At 44.7% G+C, this 25423-nt stretch overlaps 1 protein-coding gene across 1 annotated transcript in view; it reads right to left on the bottom strand.

The window, feature by feature from the left end:
* BMP6 (bone morphogenetic protein 6) overlaps positions 1-25423 on the bottom strand; it is an 88290-nt gene that overhangs the window by 1624 nt on the left and 61243 nt on the right. The window contains exons 2-6 of the mRNA XM_074543902.1: positions 23339-23531; positions 11065-11213; positions 9692-9889; positions 2084-2160; positions 73-183 (exon numbers count right to left, since the gene is read on the bottom strand). Of these exons, the coding sequence (XP_074400003.1) occupies positions 73-183; positions 2084-2160; positions 9692-9889; positions 11065-11213; positions 23339-23531 (728 nt within the window). The remainder of the gene's footprint in view (positions 1-72; positions 184-2083; positions 2161-9691; positions 9890-11064; positions 11214-23338; positions 23532-25423) is intronic.

The raw sequence follows: 25423 nt of genomic DNA on the forward strand, positions 1-25423 counted from the left end.
CACAACTGAGACACTGGTATATTGCTTACAAATTCACCTGGTGCTTTGGCACTGAGCTGCCTGGAGACTTACCAGAGTTTGTACAATGGCATGATTGGTTGCGTTCATATGGGCGTTGAGTGGGAACGAGCACTCCCCATCACAGTAGTTGGCTGCGTAGCCTTTTGGAGCGATTATCCAGTCCTTTTTAGGGAAACAAACACAACGTGGTTCAACAGACAACTGCACACAATTAAGAGCAGCTGAAAATTTTCCACTAACTTCTTCCTTGAGGGTGAAAATGTGTTTTCACTGAAACTGCTCGAGTTTTAGTTGGGTTTTTTTTAATTTCTTTTTGTGCACCACTTTTTGTGTGTCACTTTTCCATGGACACACTCATTTTAATGTCCAAAGAATGATACATCTATGTACAGCTCAACTACCATTAACTAAGAGGGATTTACCCCTAAAACTCTCGTTGGGTTGCATTGTGGGGATTGTGGTTTGGAGGCCTTTATTTCCAGCATTTCCTGCAGGCCCCCTGGCTGAAATACCTTTCCTAGGTTGAGTCACAGGCACAGCTGGTGTCCCTCAGAATGAGCCTAGCTTATACCCTCTTATAGAGGGATACTACTCTGCTAAAGACACTGTGGGAAATCTTGTCTGCCTAACAGCTTCTCCACAGCCAGACTCCTAAAGGAGGGGCAGGACAGCCAGCCTGAGCTGAGGTGGCCCCAGTGGCAACCTGAGTGCCATGCTAGGCAAAAAGGGGACTCTTCACCAAAGGAAGCTTGTCTGCTGCTGACACAAAAGAGCCAAAGGGAAATTAAAAGCAGCACCACAGAACAGGAGACACTTGGCCTCCCTCGGTGTTGGGTCACTGCAGATCACCCTGCAGAAGGACACGTGAGTATGTTTCATGTGCATGTATCTCTTAGGCAGCTTCCACTCTACCTGACAACCCCCTGAGTTTGCCTGAATTTTGCTTCAGCAGGGCTGAGCAGCCACACACTGTTGCTGTAGCTTCGCTAACCAAGTTTGTTCTGAAGGAAATAGCAGTGCCCAACTGCAGGGGGCTCTACCTTGCCTTGATCATCTTCCTACAAAAAGTAGGACCTGGATTCCAGGTCTTAGAATGAGCCCTGCTGGTCTGTGGCCTTCCTTTGGCAGCATCTTACCTTTCTGCAACCAGAATGGTGAAGGTATTACCTTCAAGATCATGAACCTCCCAACTGGAATCCACTTCCTGCCCAAAAGCAGGGCAAGTAAGATTAAGGAAGAGGTGGAATGTCTCTGCTCAAATGAAAAATCACCCATAAGTAATGGGGAATGGAGTCACCCTACAACCACAGTTGCAGCTACTGGGCTGGAGTTGACACATGAGCTACAAAAAATGCAGCTATCCCATTAGCTGAGAGGGGACTTGCATGTGTTGAGTATTACAGAAGCAGCAGGGACAGCCCTGGCATCCTGAATTATAACCTGGTAAAAACATTACCTAATAGAAATGGGACCTCCCTCACAAGTGCTGAATGAAGGAATTTAAAATAAATAAAATAAAAAGAGAAGGTGAGGGCATTCTTTGAAATATGATGTTTGTTTGCACTATAGCCTGGTTCTAAATAACTTACTTAATAATGACTTTCTGGCCTCATGGTTTTGCAACTAAACTCAGTCTTCAGTCTACCTACCGCAGACCATGCTAATTGTGGGGCAGGGATTGTGGAGGATTTCAAACAATGGCCAAGGTTAAAATCAGGGTGATCACTAGAAAAAAATTGAGTTAAAATCACTGCTTAACATCAGAATGTTTTCCTTATCGTTAGAGGTACACAGATATAAGCCCTTGCCCGTACCATGACTCCCATGAGTGACAGAGAATGACTGTATACTTGAATCCCATAAAGTATCAAGCTTTCTCTGGGTCTTATCAAATGTCACAACTATCAATATTTATTTGCCCTTCTCTGTGACTGGTTTTAGTGAGGAGGCACAAGGGACATTTTAAAGCATAATGGCAGACTCGAGTGGAATTACTGTGACACTGTTTAGATAACATTTCATAACAAAATGTCTGGTTTACCCAGAGAGAAACATCACACACCTGCCATCCCAAGTCTTGGAAGCTAACGTAAAGCTCATGCTTTCTGCACGCTGTTTTTAAGTCACTGCTGTTGTAATCTGTTAAAAGAAAAAGAGCAAAACAAGAATTAAGAAAGTAAAACAGGCTGAGCATTGCTGGAGGGCACATCTGGCCAGATGTGTGCATGCTGCGGGCTCAGCAGTGAGAAGTGATGAGCTCCCTCAGCAGCTAAAAGGATAAGGGTGTTGAGGGACATCCAAAGCAGGGCTGAAGCTTTTAAGATGCCTGTAGGAATGGAGGAACCCAAGTAACAGTGACTCAGTTATAGTAACTCAGTCTCTGTCTTTAAAGTGCTTGGAAAACACCTCCAGTAAAATGACTTCTTAAAAATAAATCTACTTCACTACTACCCTGCATAGCCTGCATCTCCACCGAGTACTCACGCTCACCCCACTTCCTCAGCTCCCATTTCTGGCACGTGCTGCCCCAGGTGGGGAGCTCAAACCGCACACACTCACTGAGAGAGAGAACTACAGCCCCAGGAAGGTTAATCATCACGTTGTGCTCCTGTACCAGTCTGCAGAAGTCCTCAAACAGCTAAGGTGTCCCATAGGCAGAGAAGCCATGTCCTTATTCCTCTCTGTACCTTATCCCAGTTTGCCCCACACTCTCATGTGACCCATGGCACCACCTCTGCCCCTGGAACTTGCTCTGAGCAAACCATGCTCTGAAAAACACATTTCTACTTTCTATAAACTGCTTATTTGCAGATGACACAGCACTTGACGTGCTCTCACCATTCATTTGCTCCTTATTGTCAATAAAGTGAGGACACAGGATGCAAAGACAAAGACCTTCTCCCTTGCCCATACATTAACAATGTATGGGGATGTTTCAACCATGCAGGAGCTGCTCCTGATGATCCCACAAAGTACAGCTATTGACAGCAAGTGGAATTTCCCATTTATATTTGGAAAGAGAGGCAGCTTGGCATGTGAACACCTGAAACCACAGTGAGCAGAGGAGCTGAGCTGTGACAGAGGAGCCTTTCACCTCCAGGTGGCTGCACACATCCACCCTGATGGGTGGTTGCTGATTTTGTCACACCTCAGGTGGCTGCCGGACCTCAGCAGAGCAGCCACAGAAACCGCCCTTGCACTGAGGTGACTTGGCCACCAGCTACAGCTGCTGATCCTGTGCTTCACGCCTGATGGTAGGCATGAGAGAAAGAGATGGCAACAAATTCAGCCAAGCAGCTTGGGAGCCAAAGTCACCATCCGTGTTTTCCTCCCATGCCTTTCCACAGGGGCCTTCTCCTCCCTCACAGCTCCCATTTGCAAGTACAGGCACTCCTGTCAGCAGGCAGATGCCACAGGCTGATGCCCCTGCCCCCTGCTGCCCTGGATCTTTCAGCTTACCAGCCCCTGGTGCCCCTAACATGGCTTGAAAGGGCACCCTCCCAGTGCAGCTTTCCCCAGATGCAGCAGCTGGGACAGAAAAATATTTTTAGTGATTTTTTCCTTGGCTCTGAATAAGCCTTTCTTTTTCTTCCCTCCAGCACCATTCCCCCCCCCCCCCCCCAGAAGTTTGGGAACTACAAATGCAAATATTTATTCAGAAGAAAAACTATAATACTAAAAGCACATCCAACTGACATTAAGGGCAGCACAGCAGTACAGCTGGGTACAGTTAACACTGAGGGCTGAAAAAACCCTACACCTCAAACCCAGCTTCCCAACCACCAAAGATTAGAGAGTTGTTTTTAGAAGCAGTTGGGTTTTAAACTCTGAGGATTGCATTTCAGCCTTTGAATAGCTTCACTTCAATCACGGATTTAATCAGGTGAGCAGAGCTGGTTAACAGCCTGCTGCAGCATAAACATTCGCTCTTCCAGCAGCACATGGCAGCAAGAACGGAGGCGAGCCTCTCTATTCAAGCTTTCCTTTTTCAAACCAGACATACCCAGTAGAAACCAGGGTGTGGTGGTTTATTTCAGATGAAGCTTCCCAGTCCCTGGCTTAGCCCAGGAGCAAATTTCTACCATGAGATGTTTTGAAATTATTTGGTCATAATGAGGGGAAAAAAAAATATGAGAAGATGCTTTTAGTGATCAACGGCCTTCATTAAAACACCTGAGAACACAACTTCATTGTTCTTCAATGGGATATATAGATTGTTTAGAGGAAAACCATCTGTATTTGACAGTGGAGTTGATCTATTCACAACTGAGTGGGTAAAATTGTGCTATGTTCCAAATCTAGCTACAATTTACCCAGATCTTCTACAGGAAAGGGGAGAAGGCAAGGGAGGCAGAGAAAACAGGAGTGGGAAGGAAGGCTGCAAGCAATCACAAGTTTAAGAAAACACAGGGGTGGAAAAAAAGAGCAGCTTAACAAGGTACACCAAGCAGAACATGCTATGAACATGTCCTCTCTCACACTATCCCCAAAACCTCGCCTCAGCTCACTGGTCAGAGTCACCTGATTCACACTCTGCATGGAGCCCTGGCTGCTCTCCATCCAGGGCAGATGCAGACAGCTCTACCTCCTCACTTGCCCAGCCTCAGCCTTTGCTTTTCTAAATGTCAACACATTAAACATCCCCTCTCCCTAGCTTTACACTCTTCTCTGTTTAACCCTCACCCCAAGATCTCCTGCCCTCTTTTCTTGTTATGTGTTTGACTATGTTTGCTTTGTGGGAGCAGTTTTAGCCCAACTTTAGGTAAGTCACAAACCTTTAAGCAACCCTTAGCAGTGGCTTTCTGAATTGGGAAAAAGATGCAGCAGTACAGATGCACATAATCATGAGCATTCCCTACAGTTAAGGGCCCAGCATATGCCCTACATAGGGCCCACATCCTGAAATCCCATCAGTTATGGGCCTGAAAAGAAGAGGAATACAGAGTCACAGGGTTTTGGCAGTGAGCTAAAGCTCACTGAGCTACTGAAGCTGGCTTCCACAACACATTTTCTGCAAAGCCTGGAAAGCAGCATCAGCCACCTCAGGCCAGCGTGCTCAGCTGTTTTAGCCCAAATTGCCACTCGGGGTGGTTTGCAGTGCAAGATCCAACTGCCAAGAGGTGACAGGGATGGTGTCCCTTCCTGTCAGCCTTGCAGCAGGGAGCCTGGAGGGCCAAAAGCAGGCAGCCTGCAGAGGGGAAGTAGCTGCCACAGGGCTGGCCCACACTGCCATGGCACAATTGGCAAGAATTGCTCATCAGAGGCCTTCAGCATCTCTGAGAGCTTAGGGAGCTGCTCTGGGAGCTCCTGTAGGCTCATTGTGGGTTTAGTGAAATTGTCTCTATTTTTTGCCCTGAACATACCAATTCAGAAATGCTAACTTGGCACTTACAAGGCACTGCATTTAATCATGCTGCAAACAATTTTGTCTAAAACAGAGATTCACAAAAAGCTCAAACCCCTAGTTCTACACTTAAAAATAACTCCCGGAGCAGCACAGTTAAAACAGCACAGCTAAGATGGCTTGTCTCTGTGGTGTGTTTGCACTGAATGTTTTCTGCCTTCACCAGGACCCAGGTCTGACTTTCTGCAAGCACAGATGTTTCTCTTAAGGCTGGACACTGGCATGTGTGTTGCTGAAAAGGGTGAGAGAACAGCCTGACCCTAATGGTCTTCCTCCTACAGACACTTATGCACCCACCTTAGATTTCCTATAGCCTCTCCCACATTTAAGTGCTGGCAAAGAACATATAAATATTTATTGGGTCAATCCATCTGAGAACACCCTCGCTGCTCCCAAGGTGCCAGTTTACCAAATTCCACACCGCAATTAATTGCTTCTGTGATTCAAAATAGCTTTGACAGAGGTCTCCAAGGCCAGCCCCTTCTTGGTGTTTGACTTTGGTGATTTGTCCGCATAAAGCTGGTGTAAACTGATCACACAGTTAATAACAGCCCACTTCAGATGAAAGTGATCTGCCTGGGTGGGAAGAAGGGGAGATGTCGGGCTGACGTGAACCTGCATGTGAAGGCACACACACAGAAATGCCGACCACGCTGCTCCAGTCTGCATCCAAACCCTGCACTGAAGGGAAAACTATACTGGAGGGAAGATTGGCTGCCAGATAACAAAGTTTATTAACAAGGCCCTTGCCATCACAAAAGCATTTGGCCTTATTTGCCTTCAGTGTTTGTGCATGCTGCCCTTTGCAATATCTGGTTCCTGTACATATGGGGAAATCTGTCTGGTGCAGTGCTCATCTGCTGGAAGGAAAGGCCACTTGAAGGGCCTCTCCATTTTTCAAGGAGCTCCTCACATCAGTCCAGGCGGCATTAAAGAGAAGGACCTGAAAAGGGACTTGGCTTGAGTTTCATTCAGAGCAGCAAGTGCAGCCCAAAGTCAGGAATTTAAATTCTCCCCACGAGGAGGGGCTGACAGGAAGGGATGTGCCTGGAGGCTGACTTGCAGAAGAGAAGGATTATCGCCACTGGAGAAAGAGATAGCCCTGTGCAAAACCCATAAATCATGGAGGTGGCTGAAGGGCAGAGGTTCACCGCCTGTTATGCTGGACAGTCCCATCTCTTTGTTCAGCTGGAGGGTCAGCATGAGTCTGACAGCACGAGTTCAAGCCACTGCCAGATTCAGCTGAGCCAGGGCCTCCAGGCCCCGCAGACAAGAGCAGAGAAACACCTGCGGGCTCCTCACACCCACCCTGTCCCTCCATGGCTGGGGCCAGACCTGGCATGTGACTTCCTGCCTCAGCAGATGAAAATACTCCCTTTTCTTCCTGCTCATCCTCCTTCTGCAGAAGAATTGAGGCTCCAGGAATGCACTGACGCAGGACTCTATGTCAAAGCAGTTTGTAACCACGGGGGTTGCTTAGTTCTGCTTTATATGAGCCAGAGATAATTACGTGTTTATAATACATGGAAATAAGCATTCTTGGCAAAAAAATACAGACCATTGAGAACCTTGTGCCACAGACACAGCCTTAGCATCTGAGCTCTTGGTACTGACTGCAGGACAACTGTAATTGGGGCTTTTTAAAACATACTGCCCCAAAACAACTCTCAGCATCTTTTGGGAAAGGTGTTCCTTTTTGGACTGAAAAAAGAAAACCCTGTGTATTGATTAACACAGAGGAAGGAAGTTGCAGTCTACACAAAAAAAAAAAAAAACATTAAAACTAAAAAGTGCCTTGCTCTGCAGAAGAGAAACTGCTCTCAAGCCCTGGTAGGGAGCAGCAATCCTCTTCCTTGGGGAAGAGCACTGACCAAAAATCTGACAAGATGTGAGATACAATAAGAGAAGAAGATGCACGTGCAAGGAGAGGCACAGAAGGGAACGGCAGCATCCCAGTTCTGCACCCACTTTGGGTCCACATGCATCAGGGCACGCTAAGAGCTAGGCAGCCTTTAGGATAATCCCTGGGCTTGCCTTCTGCTTCATCCTGGGGCAAATGCTTCCTCAGCCCCATCATCCATCAGGATTCTTTTATCCTCCCAGGTTAAAAAAAAGAAAAAATCCCTGTGATCTCTAACACTAAAAACACTTTTTGGTCATTGGTGCCTCTTGGGCTGTTAAATCAACCACTTCTTAAAGAGAACAGAGTCTGAGAGTGTCACACTTAGAAAGGAAAACAAGATGATGTAGTCTCTCTTTTCTAAGCACAGAAACCAACCAAACATACAACTTAACTTTAAATTCCTCTCCTTTCCTGGCCCAAATCTACAGTCTCAACTATACCTTGTTGACCACTGTGCTGCCAAATTCCAGGTTTTAAATTAAAGCTGGCCCCAAAAAAGCACTCGAGACCACAGAATGCCAGCTATTTTCCCTTTTTGTCATTTTAGAATTTTATGACCTGATGTGTGGTGTAGTCAAGAAAGCAGCAAACTACAAATAGCCCTTTTTCCCCAACATATCTGCTCCCTCTGGGGCTTTGAGTCACATCACCTGATTTAATAGTGTGAAAATTTTGTTTCAGCACTGTGAAGTTTGCAGAGCCAGGGAGAGAAAGCTGGAGCTTATCCTGACTCCAAGTGCCACTAGCACCACAAAACAGCAGTGCAGCACGTAACTTTCCCAAAGCACCATGAATGCATTAAAAAATTGGCTCTTGTGAAGGGAGCACAGAAGCTGAGCCTACCTACGTGGGAGAACTGCCTGCATAACAGCTGGGCTTACAACACCACCCAGCTGAATAAACCACCTGTGCCCTTGGCAAGCTCATCATGCGGGAAAATAACTCAGCAAGCAGCTACGATGCCCAGCTGTAAAACTGCAGTACAGAAACCTGAAGGAGGACCAAAGCAGGTCCCAGCAACTTGGATCCACAGAAGGTGTTCCAGTGGCAGATTAGATGATAACTCCTCCAGAAATGCTACGCTGGCACTGGCCAGCCTCCCCCAGGGAGGTTGGGCTACAGAACCAAGTTGTTCCTCCTGCCCTTAAAATCCAGAGGACATCTCACACCCAGCCGAGCCTGGCACTTGGCATGGCATGGCATGGCATGGGAACCCACAGCCACACTGCAGGGTGCACCACAAGGACATGCAAAGGCCACCAGGGGCCAACTGCTGCTGGCAACACTAGCCCAGAGGGCAAGGCCATCACCACAGCGGGCTGGAGCAATTGAGCTGAGTCAACACACGGCCATGCACAAACCCTGGCTGCCAGCCCTGGAAGGGCTCCCAGCCTGGCTCTGCTCCCTGCAGCATGGAGCCACCTTGGGATCAAGCATGGCTCACCCACAATCCAAGCATGCAAGAGCAGGGAACAGCCTACATATTCTCACCAGCTAAGCATCAGCAATGCTGGTTCATCTCCCTCTACTGTGTTTGGACATAGAATAAAAAATACAACTGCCTCTCTTCCTTGGGGCATAGTCATTTCTAAACATAAGAAAAGCAGGGATACTACAGGAAACAAAGGGGGCAGCATAAGCAAATTAATCAAGCAACTTGGAATAGGCTGAAATGTTTGAGACGAAAGAAGGTACTCAGCGAATGATGGGCTTGTGGTAATGGAAAAGAGACAAGACTTAGAAGACAGAAAGCTCACAATTTTTGCCAAAATGTCATTGTTACTCTATTGCCCCACCGGCCCACAAGAGCACTCAAAAGGCTTCTGTACAAAACCTGCAACATACAACCTCTCCACAGCAAAACTTCTTTGCCTGCCTGGAAAGGTACTCCACCATGTGTACACTGATAAAGCACCTTATGCTGTTCTTCCATGTTTTTTCCAAAGAAAACTGAAAGAGGACTCTGCTGGGAATGCATACATGCAACACCATAAATCTCAGTGCATACAGAGATAGAGTCTTTGGAATACTGCACATCACAGGGCATAATTCTAGACAAATACTGTATAGCAAGCAACCTACAAGCACAAGAGTTGTGGTTAAAATACCTCACCACCTTGAATTCAATGGATGCAAGTTCACATGGGGGTCTGGGCTCCATGCTGGGTTCAAGAGGACTCCTGTAAGTTTCATTACGTGAGACCTCCTCTCCTACAACCTTGCAGATGTAACCTATTACCCCAAGGAAGAGCATCCCACCTCACGACCCCCTTCTTGCTTCTGCCCTCCAAAGCATCCAACACCATTGCAAGACATCATCCCAGCTTGTTCTGCATGATTGATTACCCATGTTCCATGGTTACCTGTGACACTGGACACCCTGGAAACGTCCTGAGTCTGGGTGGAGCGGTTCCGGCTCTGCTGCCTGCGCCGGCTGGTGGCTGACCTCGTGGTGCGCAGGTGAACCTCGCTCACTTTGAAGAAGGCCACCATGAAAGGCTGCTTGTCATAAGGGCCGTCTCGCCCTACCAGCCCTGCTTCCCTAGGGTTTACACTGAAACCTTCAAGCCAAACAGAAAACGGGGGAAAAGTTAGAGAAATGGTGCAGTTGCACTGCTCCTTTAAGCAACCAGTGTCTCCTCTCTTCTTGCTCATACTCCTCTTTAAACATTGAACATTCCTTTCCTGCCACCACAACCTATGGACATTTTTATGACAGCTCTCCACCCATGCTGGACAAGCCTTCACTGCAGCATCTGGTTCCTTGGTTCCCCTTTGGCACCTCCAGTCCCATTTTGGCAGCGAAGCTATACAGATAGATATGTAAAACACTGAACTTGATGTGTCATGACATCAGTCCTGCTGCCTGTGAAACACAAGCAGCAGACATGAGATTAGGAGATGTCTAGGGACAGCAGAGGGCAAAGAGATGGTGTGCTTTGGCCAGGAGCACAGTGATGGGCTCTCAGCCCAGCTGGGAAGGTAGAGTTTGGCACTAACATTTCCTCAGGGAGAAGTAGACAGCCCCTCTAGTCTTACTTGACATCACAGGTATACTAAACTGCAGAATGAAGCAATAGAAAAAAACAAGGTTGGAGATTGGTTCCTATAGAAGATAGATGTCAGTCACCTTCTGCTCATCTAGATCCTCTCCATTGCTTATCTTCCAATTTCATGCACTTTTGCGGTCTCTTATTTTCTTTTCTTTTCCACCTTTCAAAGTTTCTGTAGGCTGCGAAATGCTGCTATTACCGCTGCCCCACACAGCAACCACATAGTTTCTCCAGCAGTGCTCCCACGTCAGCTTTGATGAGATCAACAGCAGCCACAGCAGCCAGGACAGCTGACATAAACCCACATGGGGAGGTACACACCTCTGCCTTTTCTTTTCTTCTCATCCCCAAACCTCACCCCACATGGTATCCCAGTTCCATGCCCCCTTCCACCTCCAAGGAGAAACTGAGGCCCTATCCAAAGCCATCTCCACCAGCTGGCCTGGTACTCCTAGGGACAGCTGACCTCACTTATGGGGAAAGACATGTCCATCATGGGACAGCCAGGAGCCAACAGCCTGCCACCTGTACTCTCAGACATCTCGCTCCTGGTGTTGGCTGCAGCTGCCTTAGGAATGCAGAGTGCCCACCCTGCCTCATCCCAGCGGAGTTCTGCTAGCACCACTCCCAGACAGCATCCAAGAGACTGAGGGGAGACTCGTGCTACCTGGCCCATGACCTACCATCGTGCGTCACCACGCTCAGCTGCAGCCCCATGTTGTGCTGGGGGTTCATCACCCACATGTTGCTGGTGGCAGTGACGTCAAACTCCAGCCAGCCCTCCTCCGAGGCCCACACGGCCCGTGTGTCCAGCAGAAACAGGTCAGAGGCCCTGCAGAGAAGGGGAATGACAAGAATGGCTTTTGCTGTTACAGAAACAAAATCTGCAATAGTTCTAAGTTATGTTAGTGTCTAAAACAAAACAATGTCTCAAATCTGCCTGTTTGTATCCAGAGTTTTGCCATGAGACACACATACTTCCACACATGAAATTCAGAATTACAAAGGTTTTCACCATTTTCTAGGATGGAGGAAAGCAATCCTGCTCCTCAGAGCTGTCCATTTCTTCACCAGCAAGGGATGAGTACGGCACTCTTCTTCCTGAAGAATGTACTGCTAGCCCTGACATTACTTCATTCATACATTTACTACATTAATAGCCAGTGGAACCACCAGCATGACCAGGCATTCTATGGCTTTTGCCACAGGGGTGTCATGGTTTAAGCTCCCCACACACAAACACAGGCTTACCTCAACTGACCAAAATAAAGCACCAAAAAACAACTGGCCAAGCATGAAACAGTGAAGGAAAATGGACCTCTAAAGGCTTCTAAAGACATTTTTCTGAGACTTATCAACAGCAACTGGATGCCTTGCTTCAAGGCTGCTGGTCTTGTACCACCTTCATGGGCTTCAGCTTCAAATGCTTTTAAGTCAATAACTTTTTTGCAGCACCAAGTATTCACCCAAACTCTATCCAATGAAATCAGCTGCAGAAGCACACAGAGAAATCCCATGTATATTTTCTTACTGTATTAGAGATGTAACTTTCCTGTGCAAGAAAGCTACAATTCCTATCCTTTACCTGTGGTCATCGCCACAAATGGATACTAGGTGTCAATCCCATCTTCCTATCTTTTCCCCCCTGGATATTTTTTCCCTAACATTTGTAGATGAGGAAACAGGGTACCTGTCTCTCCTACCCACCAAAGGTTAAGTTCAGAAAAAAATTTTGATTAAGTTACATTTTATTTTTGGCCAACTGCTATGTCATACTGCCCAGCAGCTTGGTTTGCATGAGATCACACATGGAAAAAAAAGCACTTAAGTGTACTAGAGCTCCTATTTTTACAGCATGGAGGCTTTCCTCCACCTCACTGGTAGCTGCACGCTGTGGTTGACTCAGCAGCCTTTCCCACAGGAGTCTTTGCCACCGTTCCTCCAGTGGCAAGAGGGCTCAGGATCAACTCTGACCTTCACCTCCAACAGCAGCAAGCAGCTACGGCCGGTCAGCTGCTCCATGCTTTGGAAACCCTAAGGCTGAGAGATTTGGGCTTTCCCAGGCAAGGTATTTAAACAGAAACATTGCTTCAAGGCAACTGCAAACAGCAGCTGCAGCTGTGACCACTCTTTCCCTCTCCAGTTTTAAGAGAGGAATGAACTTCTACATCATTCCCACCTCTGAATATGACTTAAACATTGGGCCTCTCCAATGCCTGAAGTCAACTATATCTGAAAACGGATTTTCCTAGCACCTGTTCTGACCTTCTTCCTCACACCAGTTGCTTCCTGAACTCTGTAACTCCTCTACACAAGGAACTCTCTAAGAGCAAACCTGAACATTGAAACACATGCACAGGAGTAGTCAGGTCTAAAAAAACACAAAGAGGAGGTCGAAAGTTTACATTCCCACTGCCTTGACCTTTGGGAAGGCACCTGGACATCAGAGAGCTGTAAAGCCAAAATGGCCCACACAGCATCATGTAGGCCACTCTCCTGAACTCCAGGCAGAATCACCTACTACCCATGTTGTTCCTGAGAGATGTTTGCCTGACCTGATCTCCTATATCTCCAGCTTCAGGAACTCTCTCATCTTTCCAGGAAATTGAATGGGCTTCATGTGACCTTTCTCCTCCTTCTTTTATCTAACTTAAATGTCACAACAATGCCCCCTTCTCACTACAGCAATATCTTCTGTCTCTCCTTAACAAGCCCTGGTTTATAGATTTTGACTTCTCTCATTGCTTTTTATTGACCCAGCTCAGATCAAGACCTCACTGATGCTGAGTACGGTGGAAGGATAATCCTGATACATCTCACAGACTGCGCCTCTACTCATAAACCTCAGAATACGATTTTGGCTTCTTCACAAAACTCACACTGTTAACCCATGTTCACCTTGTGATCTACTATAATCCTTGGATTCATGCTGCTGAGCCACAAAGGACACAGTAATTCCCTAGTCATTCAAATTTCAATGATTTTTCATGTCTAAATGCAACTTTTCTTTCCACCAAATCAAATTCCCTCCCCCCCCCACCTCAGACTGAACCTCCACAATTATCAGATTACTTAAAATACAGACTTGCCTTCCAATGGGTATCCCCCATTTCAGTATCCTTCACAAACATAGTAAGAAAACTGCCTGATCAAAGAACAATTCCACCAAACAAGAACGAGCCACTTTATCCCAGTCACTCTCCCTTTGGAAAGATTTTTATTCCTCTGTAAAATGAAGAAAAATGGACCATCAGGCTTTCCAGTCCAGTTAAGTGTCTCCAAAAAGTCCCATACAGGACTGGTTTTCAACCAGCTCTGCTATTCAGATGACTTTTGCATTGTTCAACTGGATGAAGGTTCACCCCACAAGTATTTTAGGACATAGTGGATGTGTAGGCAACATATCTGAATATCTTTTCTTTAAGCCTCTTTTCAATCAACATTTGTTGCCCAAGGCTCAGCAGGCTGCACAGAACTGTGTATTATTACTAATTTCCATTTCGGCATGAAGGTTTTAAAAAAATATTCAGTCACCTATTTCCAAAGACAAAATTAGGGGGGAAGAAGGGGGGAAAAATTTACTCACATATAAAAACCTCCCAACAATTTAACTGTGTGTCTTTAACCACTCCTTTATATTTTTCAGAACAGAACTCTCGCATGTCCCCCCCTGCCCCTTAACAAAATCACCTCAAATTTGGCCAAGCAGTAAGTACTTGAAAATTGCTCAACAGAGATTCAGCTCTTAGCAACAAAATTCTCTGGACTTCTTTTTGCATGCAGGGAACATACTTTCCCCTCCTTCCCCCCCAAATACCAGATACCATGAATCACCTGAGGAGAATCTGCCCTTTCTAGAGCTGCGTGGCTAAGAGATACCCTTGCTACTCCTGCAAAAAAAAGGCATATGATGTCTGATCTTGAAGTGGACACTGGGAAATCTCCCAGACTAGCCTCTGGCCAAAGAAAAATAGGAAGGAAGGTTAAAAGGAAAAAAAATGTCATCTCAGCCCCTGGTCAAAGAGAAAGAATATCTCATTAGACAGGGAAAGGTGAAGGAGCTTTTGCAGTCGCGAGGGACACAGAGACGTGCAAGGACTAAATGGAGAGACCTTGGATAAAAAGTCTGCAGAGAAAAAGGGATTACAAAGATTTTCATCTGCATAACAAGAACGAGGCCTTATAGCTATGTCCAAAAGATAAATAGTCTAGGAAGCAGTCAAACACCATGCTGAAGAGCACTACACATAAGTAGCTGCAAGCCCACAGTCAAAGCAAAATTTAAGAGTGAACAAGAAAGTGAGAAATATACTGAACAAGTCACACAAAATAAATTATTGAATTTCTAGTTATTAAGTGACAACATTGATCGTGTGCAGTGAGGCAGGCAGTGGCCTGCCAAGAGGAAGCAGCAAATGTGTATGTGGTCACATTCATGGAAGGGTGTCTAAAAGCTTCAGCTTTTGAGAACAACAGAGGCAAGATGGAACCTGAGGAAAACAGAAAGAGAGTGTGAAGAACAAGAAAATCTAGAAAAATAAAGGCTGGAAGAAATGTTTGAGCCAGCATCACTGAAGAGAGAGGAAGAAGTATCTGCTCTTAACATAGGCTGAAGAAAGCAGAGTCAGTCCAAAGGTTTAATGCCCAAGCAACCCCAGATGTCAAGGACATCAAAGGACCTCTGGCACCTCCTTTAAAATTCAGCCCACAGAAGATAAATTTCATCACCAAAACAGGCAGCTTCTTCATGCTCTCTGTCTAAACCTGCCCCTGGGTTTTTACATAGCTACTGCCACCTCATTGTCACTAAAGAGCCCAACAGTCTCATCTGGATGGGTCCAGTTACTGATTTCTACAGGAAGGTATGCTGCAGGCATATTTTTTATTAACCTTTTGTTATTAAAGGGAAGCAAGTAAATGGGAGAAACTGAGGTGAGGAGCTGAAACAACTTTCCTGATACAAGAGAGGATATTAAACAGGAAAATGCAAATTAGAGAGTCCCAGCTCAAAACAGGAGGTCTTTGCTCTGCATCAAGGCCCTGAAACACAGCTCAAGTCTCAAGAAATAGATGGGAGTGTTTCCATGGCCTTCAGAAGGCTTTGGAGAAGGACAGAGAAGCAAAGGTCAACGGAGCAATCACAAGTGGCTGCAATAAACAGAATGGAGTACACAGTTTACTGGAGGAAATATGGCCTGTGTAATTCAGAAGGCAGGATTTAGCTCCAGTGTCCTCAGAGAGCAGATTTGTCAGATATAAATATCAAATATAGCTACTATTCTTAATGCCAGCATCTCAACCATGTGCTCAGGGCATTTTTAGGAGAAACAGCTTGCATTTAGCTTCAGTGCTCTCCCCCTCTAAGAATAATATTTTGTTAACTGAAACCTCTGTGTAAACCTTTCAACAGAATTTCTCTAGGTGTTAATTCTTTTTAATTGAACACTAATTAAATTAGAATTCAGTCAAATTAGTAACCAGGTCAAGTGGTTTCTCTTAGTTACTATACTTTGTGAAATGTTCACATTAAAATAATTTCTCCGTTCTGGATACACATTACAACATGGAACTTTGCTACAGGAAAAACACCAAAGCTATAAAAAGCTAAATTTAAAGAAGCATCTGTTGAACTATTTTTTTTTTTACTTTCCCACCCTCCCTGGCCTTCTTTCCCTGAGCAGACAGAAGTTTTACCAGGGAGACAGTGAGAACAAACAGAAATCTCACCTTCAAAATGACCAAGTTAAAGGTCTCGTATTTTAATTACATGTCTTGGAACAACATTTTTGGCCCAACTTCAAAGCTTGCAATTACCCAGGTGTTTAAAGGATTGTTACGCATCAACAGCCATTTACCAAAACATTAATTACTATAAGTCTCTAAAACTTTCCTCAGCTCAACCTTTTTGTTTACTTTTCTTCAAAGACAAGTTGACATAATAGTCTAGACTGCCTAGCAGCAGTTACTCAAAAGGGAATTTTGCACAGAAGTGTGTGGAATCTACATTTTAATTAATACACTTTCCAAATACTCCATACCTCAGGATCAGTGTCTTTAGTTTGTGGTGACATCAACTTTCTCTAAAAATTGCATTATGTTCTATATATAGCAAACTAGCAAAATTATTCGCTCTTATCTACTTTCAATGGGCAAATCACTCTTACCCACAACTGACTTGATCTTGCAGAGTTGGATAGAGCTCCACACAGATAAAACTTTGAAACTACAGCCTCTTCAGACCTGTAGATCCCTCATCTTGCAGTAGATGTAAGCATTGCTTCAAATTTAAAAGTGTTTATTACTTATAGAATGGATTTTATGTGGAGCTCCCATGGCACCAGGTACTGCCAAGAGATGCAATACAAAACCTTAACAACTCAGCATGTCCAAATGACCAGCACTCCAAAGACTTAACAGCAGCACAGGAAATTTAATCTCTCAGTGCTCCCCTGTACAGAGAGCCTCAGGCAGGGGAATGCCAGCACCTGGAGCCAGCTGCCATGGAAAGCAAAGGCAGTCTATACTGTTCCATGAGAAGTCAGGCTCAGTTTAGCTGCCCTGAAGAAGCAAAGCCACCTGTGGGCCAGAAGGCCAGGAGAGAGGTACACAGCCTGTAAGAGTTTCTTAGAAACAAGGAAGGAAATATGAAGAAATGCCAACCTACAAATGAAGCTGGTTCCATGGTGGAAGAGAAGACCAGCAGCTGGGCACTGATTTGCAAGACTGAGAGCCAGCAGAGGAAAAAAGCACAGAATGGAGATGTTGGGACATTCTGGAGGAGGTCTGCAATTCAGCATAAGTAAGGGAAAGCCATCCTGGATGCATCCAGATATGGAAAAGCACAAGAAGGAATGGATAAGCTCAGCCTCGCATCTCCACTGCTCCGTTTAAAGAGTAATCCTGTGCTGAAAAGGCTGTTCTGTAACACTGTGTCCATTGCCTCCAGTACCAAAGTCTCCTGGGGCAGAGGGTTAAGTCTTCCAGACTCACCAGAGTGAAACCCAAGTTTCAGAGCTGCTTCTGGCAAAGGAAAATCAGAGCCTAGAACTAGAAGACACCAAGACTATGGGAAGTTCAACCTACAGGTCCATGATAATGCCCAGTAAAATCAACACAAATGTCTGGGTGCAAAGGTGTGCCAACCCATTCAGCTTAAATTCTTGAGCTTTACAGATATGAGGAATTAATATTTTACCAACTGGAACAGTTAAAGCGAAGAAAAAAATAATCCCAAGTCATAGGAATAAGAAATTTTGTTTTTTACTTTTTACTACAATTCTATAAGGAAAAGGGGCATTCCAGCTATAGTGACAGCTATAGTACTACACCTCAGAGTTTAAATGCAGTTTGAGGCATGAAGATAGGGGAGAGGACAAAGGGGTAGTATTTATCTTTGTCCATTAAGTAAAGAAATAAGGCACTGATATGGCATTCTTTAGTTTAGATAGAAAATGCCAGCTGGTTACGGAACCAGTATGTTTCACGCAGAATAACTCTGACTTTCAAACTGCTCTAAACCAACCAGCCTAAAACACAACAAATCACATACCCACAGTGGGAGCTGAACTGAGATGCGGACAGATGCCTCTCTATAGCATCATGGAAACAGCTCCATCATATACAAATATATGCACACTATATACAAATCTGACCCCAACTTGAAACAGATTGATGCTAGCTTTGTCATTTGTATTACACAACCCGTTCCAAAACCCAGTCGAGGAGGGTTATTTATTTTCTAAGCTATAAACACTGCAGTTGAATCAATTTGCCCTTTAGATTAGAAGCTCGGATCACATTTGTATAAATATCCTGTTGCAAAGAGGAAGACTTTATTACCACTATAACTGGCAGCTAAAACCAACAAGCGCTTTAACCCTTAAGGAATTGTGCTCCGTAGAACAGGAACACGGTCCCCAGGCAGTTGCTCTGCAGAGCACATTTGTGTCCACACATGTCTTTTCATGTAGGAGGAATCTTCCTTGACCATCATGTTCCCATATTTCATTCTGGGTGCAAACGAAACTGTTTAATAAACTGACCATTAACGTACCGTATCTTCCTTTGATCACTAACACAGGCCAGTGTGTTTTTCATAGATCAGTTGTTTGGACAGTGTGGGAGTGTTTTGAGGTCTGCATTAGCAGGATATTTACACTTGAAAACATACTGATGATCCAAACCAAGGACTAACATCTTTGATCAACCATAAACTGCCTTCCCTAGTCCTGACCTGACACCTCTCTGGGTGAGGGCATGGAAGTTTTGAGAAAGAAACTGTTTAAATAATGATCGGTTTTCAGGGACAAACTCATTTCTTCCCTTCCTTTGTAAAGGTCTTGTTTACATGGCATTCCACTCCCAAGAGGTACCAGAAATCACAGAGGGCTTTTTCTTCCACAAAATCAGTCCTGCACTTTAGACTCAAGTCCAGGTGCCAGGTTTAGCTGTGTGTTAGTACCACACAAGGGAGGAGAGTTGAGGCTGTGTAGCTCCTGCCTGCTGAAATTAAACAGTCCGCCAGATACAGTCAAGGTGGGACAAGCACCTGGAAGGTGACAAAGCTGACACCACTTGCCTTCCTAAACTAATGCTTTGGCAAAGGTCCCTGTTTCCTGCATGTTCCAAAGGAGGGGGGAAAAAAAAAAAGAAGAAAAAGGTCCCACCCTAGTGTTCAAACAGCCCAGTCTCTTAAAACTCTGGGGTGTCAGAAGCTGAAGGGCAGCAACACCCGCCAGATGTGTCGCCCATTCCCTCTCCCAGCATCAGCCCCTACAGCCTGCAGCCTGTTCCAAAACCCAGCCATCCCCCTCAAAGCAAACCAGATGTCACCTCAGCCCTGCCTGGTGAAGCCTCTTCTCCACACAATCCAAAATGCATACCGCTGATGGCTGGCCACAAGCTTGACCCATCCATCCCGAGGATTTCATTAATCTCCTCGCAGTATCCCACTGACAGCTCCAGCAGTTTGTGTTATGACAAAACGTGGCCATTAACCACGGTTTGGTTAAAAAACAAAAGCTTCGTTTCTAGGCACTATTTTTCTTACTTTATGAAAGGGTGGAAGGAATGGGGAGATGAAAATATTACTGACACAAGTGAGTCAGTATTAAAAATGTTTTCTTTTTTGAGAGAGAATGTACATAGACTACACTGTCAGCAATGTGAGTTTCTCTACCTGGAACCCCCAGAAGTATATTTTTCATATTTCTGATGGGACAAAGTCACATTTCTGCCCAGAGGTTTTATGCTATTTCAATCAGCATTGATCTCTGATCATTCATGCTCTCTTTCCATACATGTCTGCCTAGAAGACAGCCTCAAATGGCCCCCTATAGTCCCTAATATTAGCCTTGTCTACAGTGGCAAAAATCAGTTTGGTAATTCAGTAACTGGCAGAAGTTTTAGCCTCAGGTTTGGTTCCATTTTTAGCCATCAGGGAGCAGCCAGCAATGCCTCACGAATCCGTGCAGCAGCGCACATCTGGGCTGGAGTCACACGCTCTCGCTGTTACTGTCCAGATGAGCTTTTTTTTCCCTTTGCTCAAGTAATACTGAATTAAGCCACTTCATTACACTTAATTGGAGCCAAGGGATACTTCCAGGCTCTGAGCTTTGGTGAAGATTTGAGATCTCTTATCTCCTGCCCTGCCAAACTTGTTTCTTTGACAGAAGCAGGCAGGATCCTTTTTCTTTATTTTCCTCCCCCAGAGATGCATGCTGCCTTTCCCTTGTAGATTCCTGGTTTTAATCCATACATGCCAGCTACCCTCTTAAGAATCATTTGTACCCAAAAGTATTTTAGGAGCTACCAATAATTGCCCCAGACAACTGTTAACCTCATAAACACCACAATTAACATTGTGTCTTTGTCTTTGAACTTTCTCGGCAGACTGAAAATCTTGACTGAACAGGCACCTTCTGCAGCCCTTAGAGATGAATTGTCCTGACCAGAAGGAATGTATGTCAGCACAAAAAGATGAAAAAAGATGTGACACCGACTCCTCTCTCTCACCTGCTAGTTCACCAGCTAGACTTCAAAATTTTTACAGTCTCCTCCTCATGCAATAAAATGTCATAAAATGTCAGGAAATATCAGGCTGTCATTCAAAACCATTAATCTAAAGGAAGTGTGACCCAACATTTTTAATAGTTTTTGACTTTTTAAGTCAAAGGCAGCTGTTATTTTCTGGCTCATAAGATGTTTTCTAAAATTCAATAGAAGCCTTACAAATATTTAGCAAGTTCATTCAAAACCAAGTGCTTTCTTTTTCTTATAATCTAACTTTTCTTATAATCCAGATCAGTGTTCTGATCTGGAAAAGAGAACACGGTATTCCAAATTAATCCACTGAGACAAGAGGGGAGAAAAAAAAAATTGGACTTTTGCCCCCCAGTAAAAGCAAGTAAGTGAATGGATGATCAAAACCCATAATGTCTCAAATAATATAGTTTCTTCAGGCATACCAAAATAATCTGAGGCATTTTCCTCCTCCATGCAGAGATTTTAGCAAACAGCTGAATACCATTTTTTAGTATTTGTTTTCAGGAATATTTAGAGGTCATATTCCACCCAGGTCACCAGTGAGGGTGAATGTTTGTAGCCAATGGAGTCAGACCTCAACTGAATGTAACACTGAATATGCAATCTGCAGTTTCTACTATCTTAACTCTTTCAGCATCTGCATATTTTTAATATAAAGGGGACAATTAATAAATATATATGCACTTTTTTTAACATATAATATATATAAAATAGAAAGCCTACAGCCTAAAATAGAAAGCCGTACAGAAAATAAAAGCCTATCCATGTATTAATAAAGAAGCACACATTTTCAAATATTATTTTATATTCTTCACATACATGAAAGAGTCCTTTAAGCTGAAAGGAAAAAAGAATGGAAAAGGGCATGTCCTTTCTACAGCTGCAGGAATCTGTGAGCCACATCTTGTCCACCTCTGTGAGGATGATGTGACAAGTCCCACAGACTCATCTGAAGTACAAAATGCTTCAGCCAAACGTCTCCCTCCTTCCCACCAGTAAAAGTAAATAAATAAAGCAGGAAAAGAAACAAAAAGGGAGCCTTGAGGGACTGGATGAGTCAGGGGTTAGTAATGAACTACAGACACTCATCCCTGGGTCAGCGGTTCACGCCCAGCCCCTGTCAGGAGGGACAGGGAATTGCTGGCAGCAGCCTGGGCCTGGAGGAAGCCGCGTTAGGATTCCCAGTCCCAGCGGCGGGATCCCCTCCGCATGGCCGCCAGCAACGGCAGAAGGGAATGGAAAGACCCAAAATACTCGGCAGCTCTTTGGCAGAAACCACCCTGGGGATTCCCACCAGGTGCTCCTGCCTCTGCTCTGTCCATAGGGAGACGTCTAGCACACAGGGATGGCCAGGACATGCAGATGCCAAAGGACATGTACCAGCTTCACAGTGCAATCCCATTTTGGCGTGCTTCTGGTATGGTGTGTGAAACAGAGATACAAGGTACATTGAGATACAGAGATACCAGCATCATTGCTGCACACAGCCACTTTCATAACAGAAAGTTTCTAAATTTGTTAGGGACAGGGTATACTAGGGGCCATATTCTGTACTTTATCCAATTCTTTATTCTCTTTTCCACATTGCCTTGCTTGCTCAGTTTACTCTGAAAAAATGTTATATCCACATAAAAGTTGACAGTTCTCCTACTCTGTGCCCTGCTTTGGTGACTGTCACAGAGCAGCATATCAATTTCTGCCATAGACACTTGGCAGAGGTTTCCTTCCTGCTCCAGAGGTGGGACCTCTACTTCTGCAATCTGAAGCAGACCGACACTCGCCATTTTTTCTGCAGTGTGTCTCCAAATGAACAATATATCTAACATCTATGAAATCTGCAGGACTGTCTGGACTTTGATCAGTTCTTCAACTGGACACTGATGTAACTAACATCCTAACCAGCAAGCACAACACCCCAGTAGGAGGCACTCCAGTAATCTCCAAGTTGAAGCACAAAGGGAGCACTGATCTCCCAAAACCCACACCTCCTTCCCCATCACCTATGTACCCAAGTATTTCTCTCTTCTCCCCAGAAGCCACACTCCCCACAGAACAACCATGAGCTATTTGATGTTGCCCTAAGAACAGCCAATAACCAAAGGCTAATCCCTCCAAATGGTACCAGTGGAAAGGCTGGAGAAAGAAGGAGCAGAAAGGAAAATGTCCATGAAGCCTTCCAAGAGAAAACAAATTGAACTTTTTTCAAACACTGCTGGTTTTGATATTTTTTTTTTTTTAATGCCTGCAGCAGAGGAACAGTTACAGTCCTGACAAGTTTCGGTAGAAGTAATGAAACACTTTTGTACCACAGCATTACTCTGACATTTAATTGACCATGTATTTCCATCTTTTAGCCTTACATGATTCCTCCATCTGAAACATTACTCTTTTAAAATTAATCACTCCATTTACACTTGTTTGGATTTTTGTGTCACAGTTTCTACCCTGCCTCTCTCACTTTTCCTCTTCTTATTGCCACTGAAAGACCAGAAATTATTTTGTACCTGTGGTCAGCACGTTGAATTTTCTTCTGCTTTATTTACTTCAATATAAGTCCAGCTGAGAGCAGATCAAGTCTGAGTTAATTACCAGTGTTTTTCAAATAGGCTGCTAGTATTAAGTTGAAAGGGGATATGTGAATTTCAGTACACAACAGCAATGCCAGCAGTGCTTTAAAAATCTACTACTTCTCAGCAGATTCTTTCTTTATTTAAAGACAAAGCTTGCAGCTAAGTCATGCCCTCATTCACACCCTACCATGCCCATTTCCCATAAGGAAAGGACCATGCAATAACATAACCCTGTTAACATGAACAAACCTATATTTATTTTTAGCCTTATCAATACTATTGCACAACCTCAGCCTTCTCCAGGACAGCAGCATGCGGCACAGAGCAAGCCCCTCTTGCATACCTGTTCTGATGTTCCTGCAGCACCTGGTAGATGCTGATAAGGAAGGTTTGGTTTTTAAAGCTTCCCAAAACGCAGTCCTTGTAGATCCGAAACTCAGCAGCTGTGACAGCCTCGCCCTCAGGAATCTGAGACAAATTAAATTTGAATTCCTTGTGGTGCCGCTGGTGAGGCGTGAACTCCTTGTCATACTCAACTGCAGATGGGAAAAGGAAAGAGAAGAAAAAAAAAAGGAACCATGACTAAAATTTAACAACAAAAGGGTTCTACATGCTGCCACCTGTTCCTTCAAAAAAACCAAGAATCTTGTTTTTTTCCTCCAAAGATAGCCCTGGCGAGTGTCAGGAAAACTTGTGCAATTAAAGCTTTTCAAATACAGTACTAAGTGAAGATGAATGTTCCTTCTCTCTAGCCAATTTCTTTAAAAAACAGGAAATCCAAAAGGAAAGTCAACTTTGACAGGTGAAATATGACCATGCATTTTGCTCCTGTGCAAAACTCTGAACCTTGTGATCACTCTCAGCATTTTCCACCTGTGGCTCTCCAGGTTCTTTACAGCATTTCCCTAAGTCTCATAGCTTTATTCCAAGCAGGGAGACATGTAGCTCCATTTTGCTTTAGCACACACAGGCACTGGCAGAACCAAGTGACAGTACCAGGTCAACCAATTCCCTAAGTGCCCTAACACGTCCTGTTTTTCTGGCACCCAGGTTTGTACACTAGCCATTGGACCATCTTTTGAGTGAATACAATTAACATGACATTTATTTGAGGGTTAAAGCCAACCAGAGCTCCCCCTCCTTTGCAGAAACTTATTTTAGAAGGAGAGAGCTGAAGAGTGACCACTTTTAGTTTCTGGTCTTAGACCTCCTTGGGTACACCCTCAGGCACAGGATTTAAGACAGACACAAAGCAGAATTCCTCCTTCTATAGGATTTGCATTTTCTCTGTTTGAGGCTCCCTTCGCAAACTCTGCTTCCAGTCCCACTCTTGTATTACTTGATTACATCTCAGTTTAGTCTGACTTTGATTAATTGCTTGTTATTTTTTCTAATTTTCTACTAGAAATTGCTTAAAACATTAACATATTATACAAACATACAAAATTACATCTTTACAGGCCTGAGGGGACAAAAAGTAAAAACAAAAAGCCATTCCCACCAGTGGAACTGAAGGAGTGGATGTCAGTGATGAATAAGTCACCATTACATTATCATTAGGGACATGATTACGTGCACAGGCAGCAAAGGAAGAACAGATCACTTTTAATGTTTGTCTTTGTGGCCACTTTTTGTTGTTCCCCCCTGCCTCCATTGAATCCATCAGACTGCAAAGGCGTCCACGAGCCTACTCTCACAACATCCCCATGAGGTAAGCAGCAATGCCTGTTCTCCAGCTGGGATACTGAGTCACCGGGAGAGTGACTTGTCCAAGGACAGGCGGCGGAGGCTTGCGGCAGAGCCAGGAATGACAGCCAGCGTGCCTGAGGTTCGGCACTTTACCCACAGGTTACCTCCCTGAAGAACAGACATCTCCCAGCTGCTGGAAACAGCCCACGGAGACTTTCCCCTCCACCTTGCCCAATTGCCTGTTCCTCCTCATTCTCCAGTCACAGTTTCATCCGCCCTCTCCCTTTTCTTTGGCAGCTCTTCCATGTGAGCTGCCTCATCTGGCTGGGTCCGTGTCCTGGCTCCTTGTGAGACAGTTAGTCACATCCTTCTCTTTGAAGCTCACCTGGAAATCTTTTCTCCTCTGCATAACTGCTGCCAAGCATTCTGTGGGACACCACACTGGGAAATGCCATGTTAAAGGCTGCCACAAGGCAAACAGGCAAATTCTCAAACTGCTGTCAGAGTCAGACACTGCCGCCAATTTTGTTAGTCTTGCACTGCATCTGTCTGAGCAGCTCATATGTCAAACAACAGACAAATGAGGGTGATTGGGATCTATGGCTTCCACAAATGGGGTTGTGACACCCAGCACCTCCATCAGAGACTGCACAAAGGCCAATGAAGGTAACACACTCAATTCCAGTGCCACCAGGAATTACCTCTCTGGCTGTTGGTTATGGGTGATCTGGGCTTCCCT

The sequence above is a fragment of the Zonotrichia albicollis genome, chromosome 1 (genome assembly GCF_047830755.1).
Source record: "Zonotrichia albicollis isolate bZonAlb1 chromosome 1, bZonAlb1.hap1, whole genome shotgun sequence".
NCBI classification, from domain to species: domain Eukaryota; kingdom Metazoa; phylum Chordata; class Aves; order Passeriformes; family Passerellidae; genus Zonotrichia; species Zonotrichia albicollis.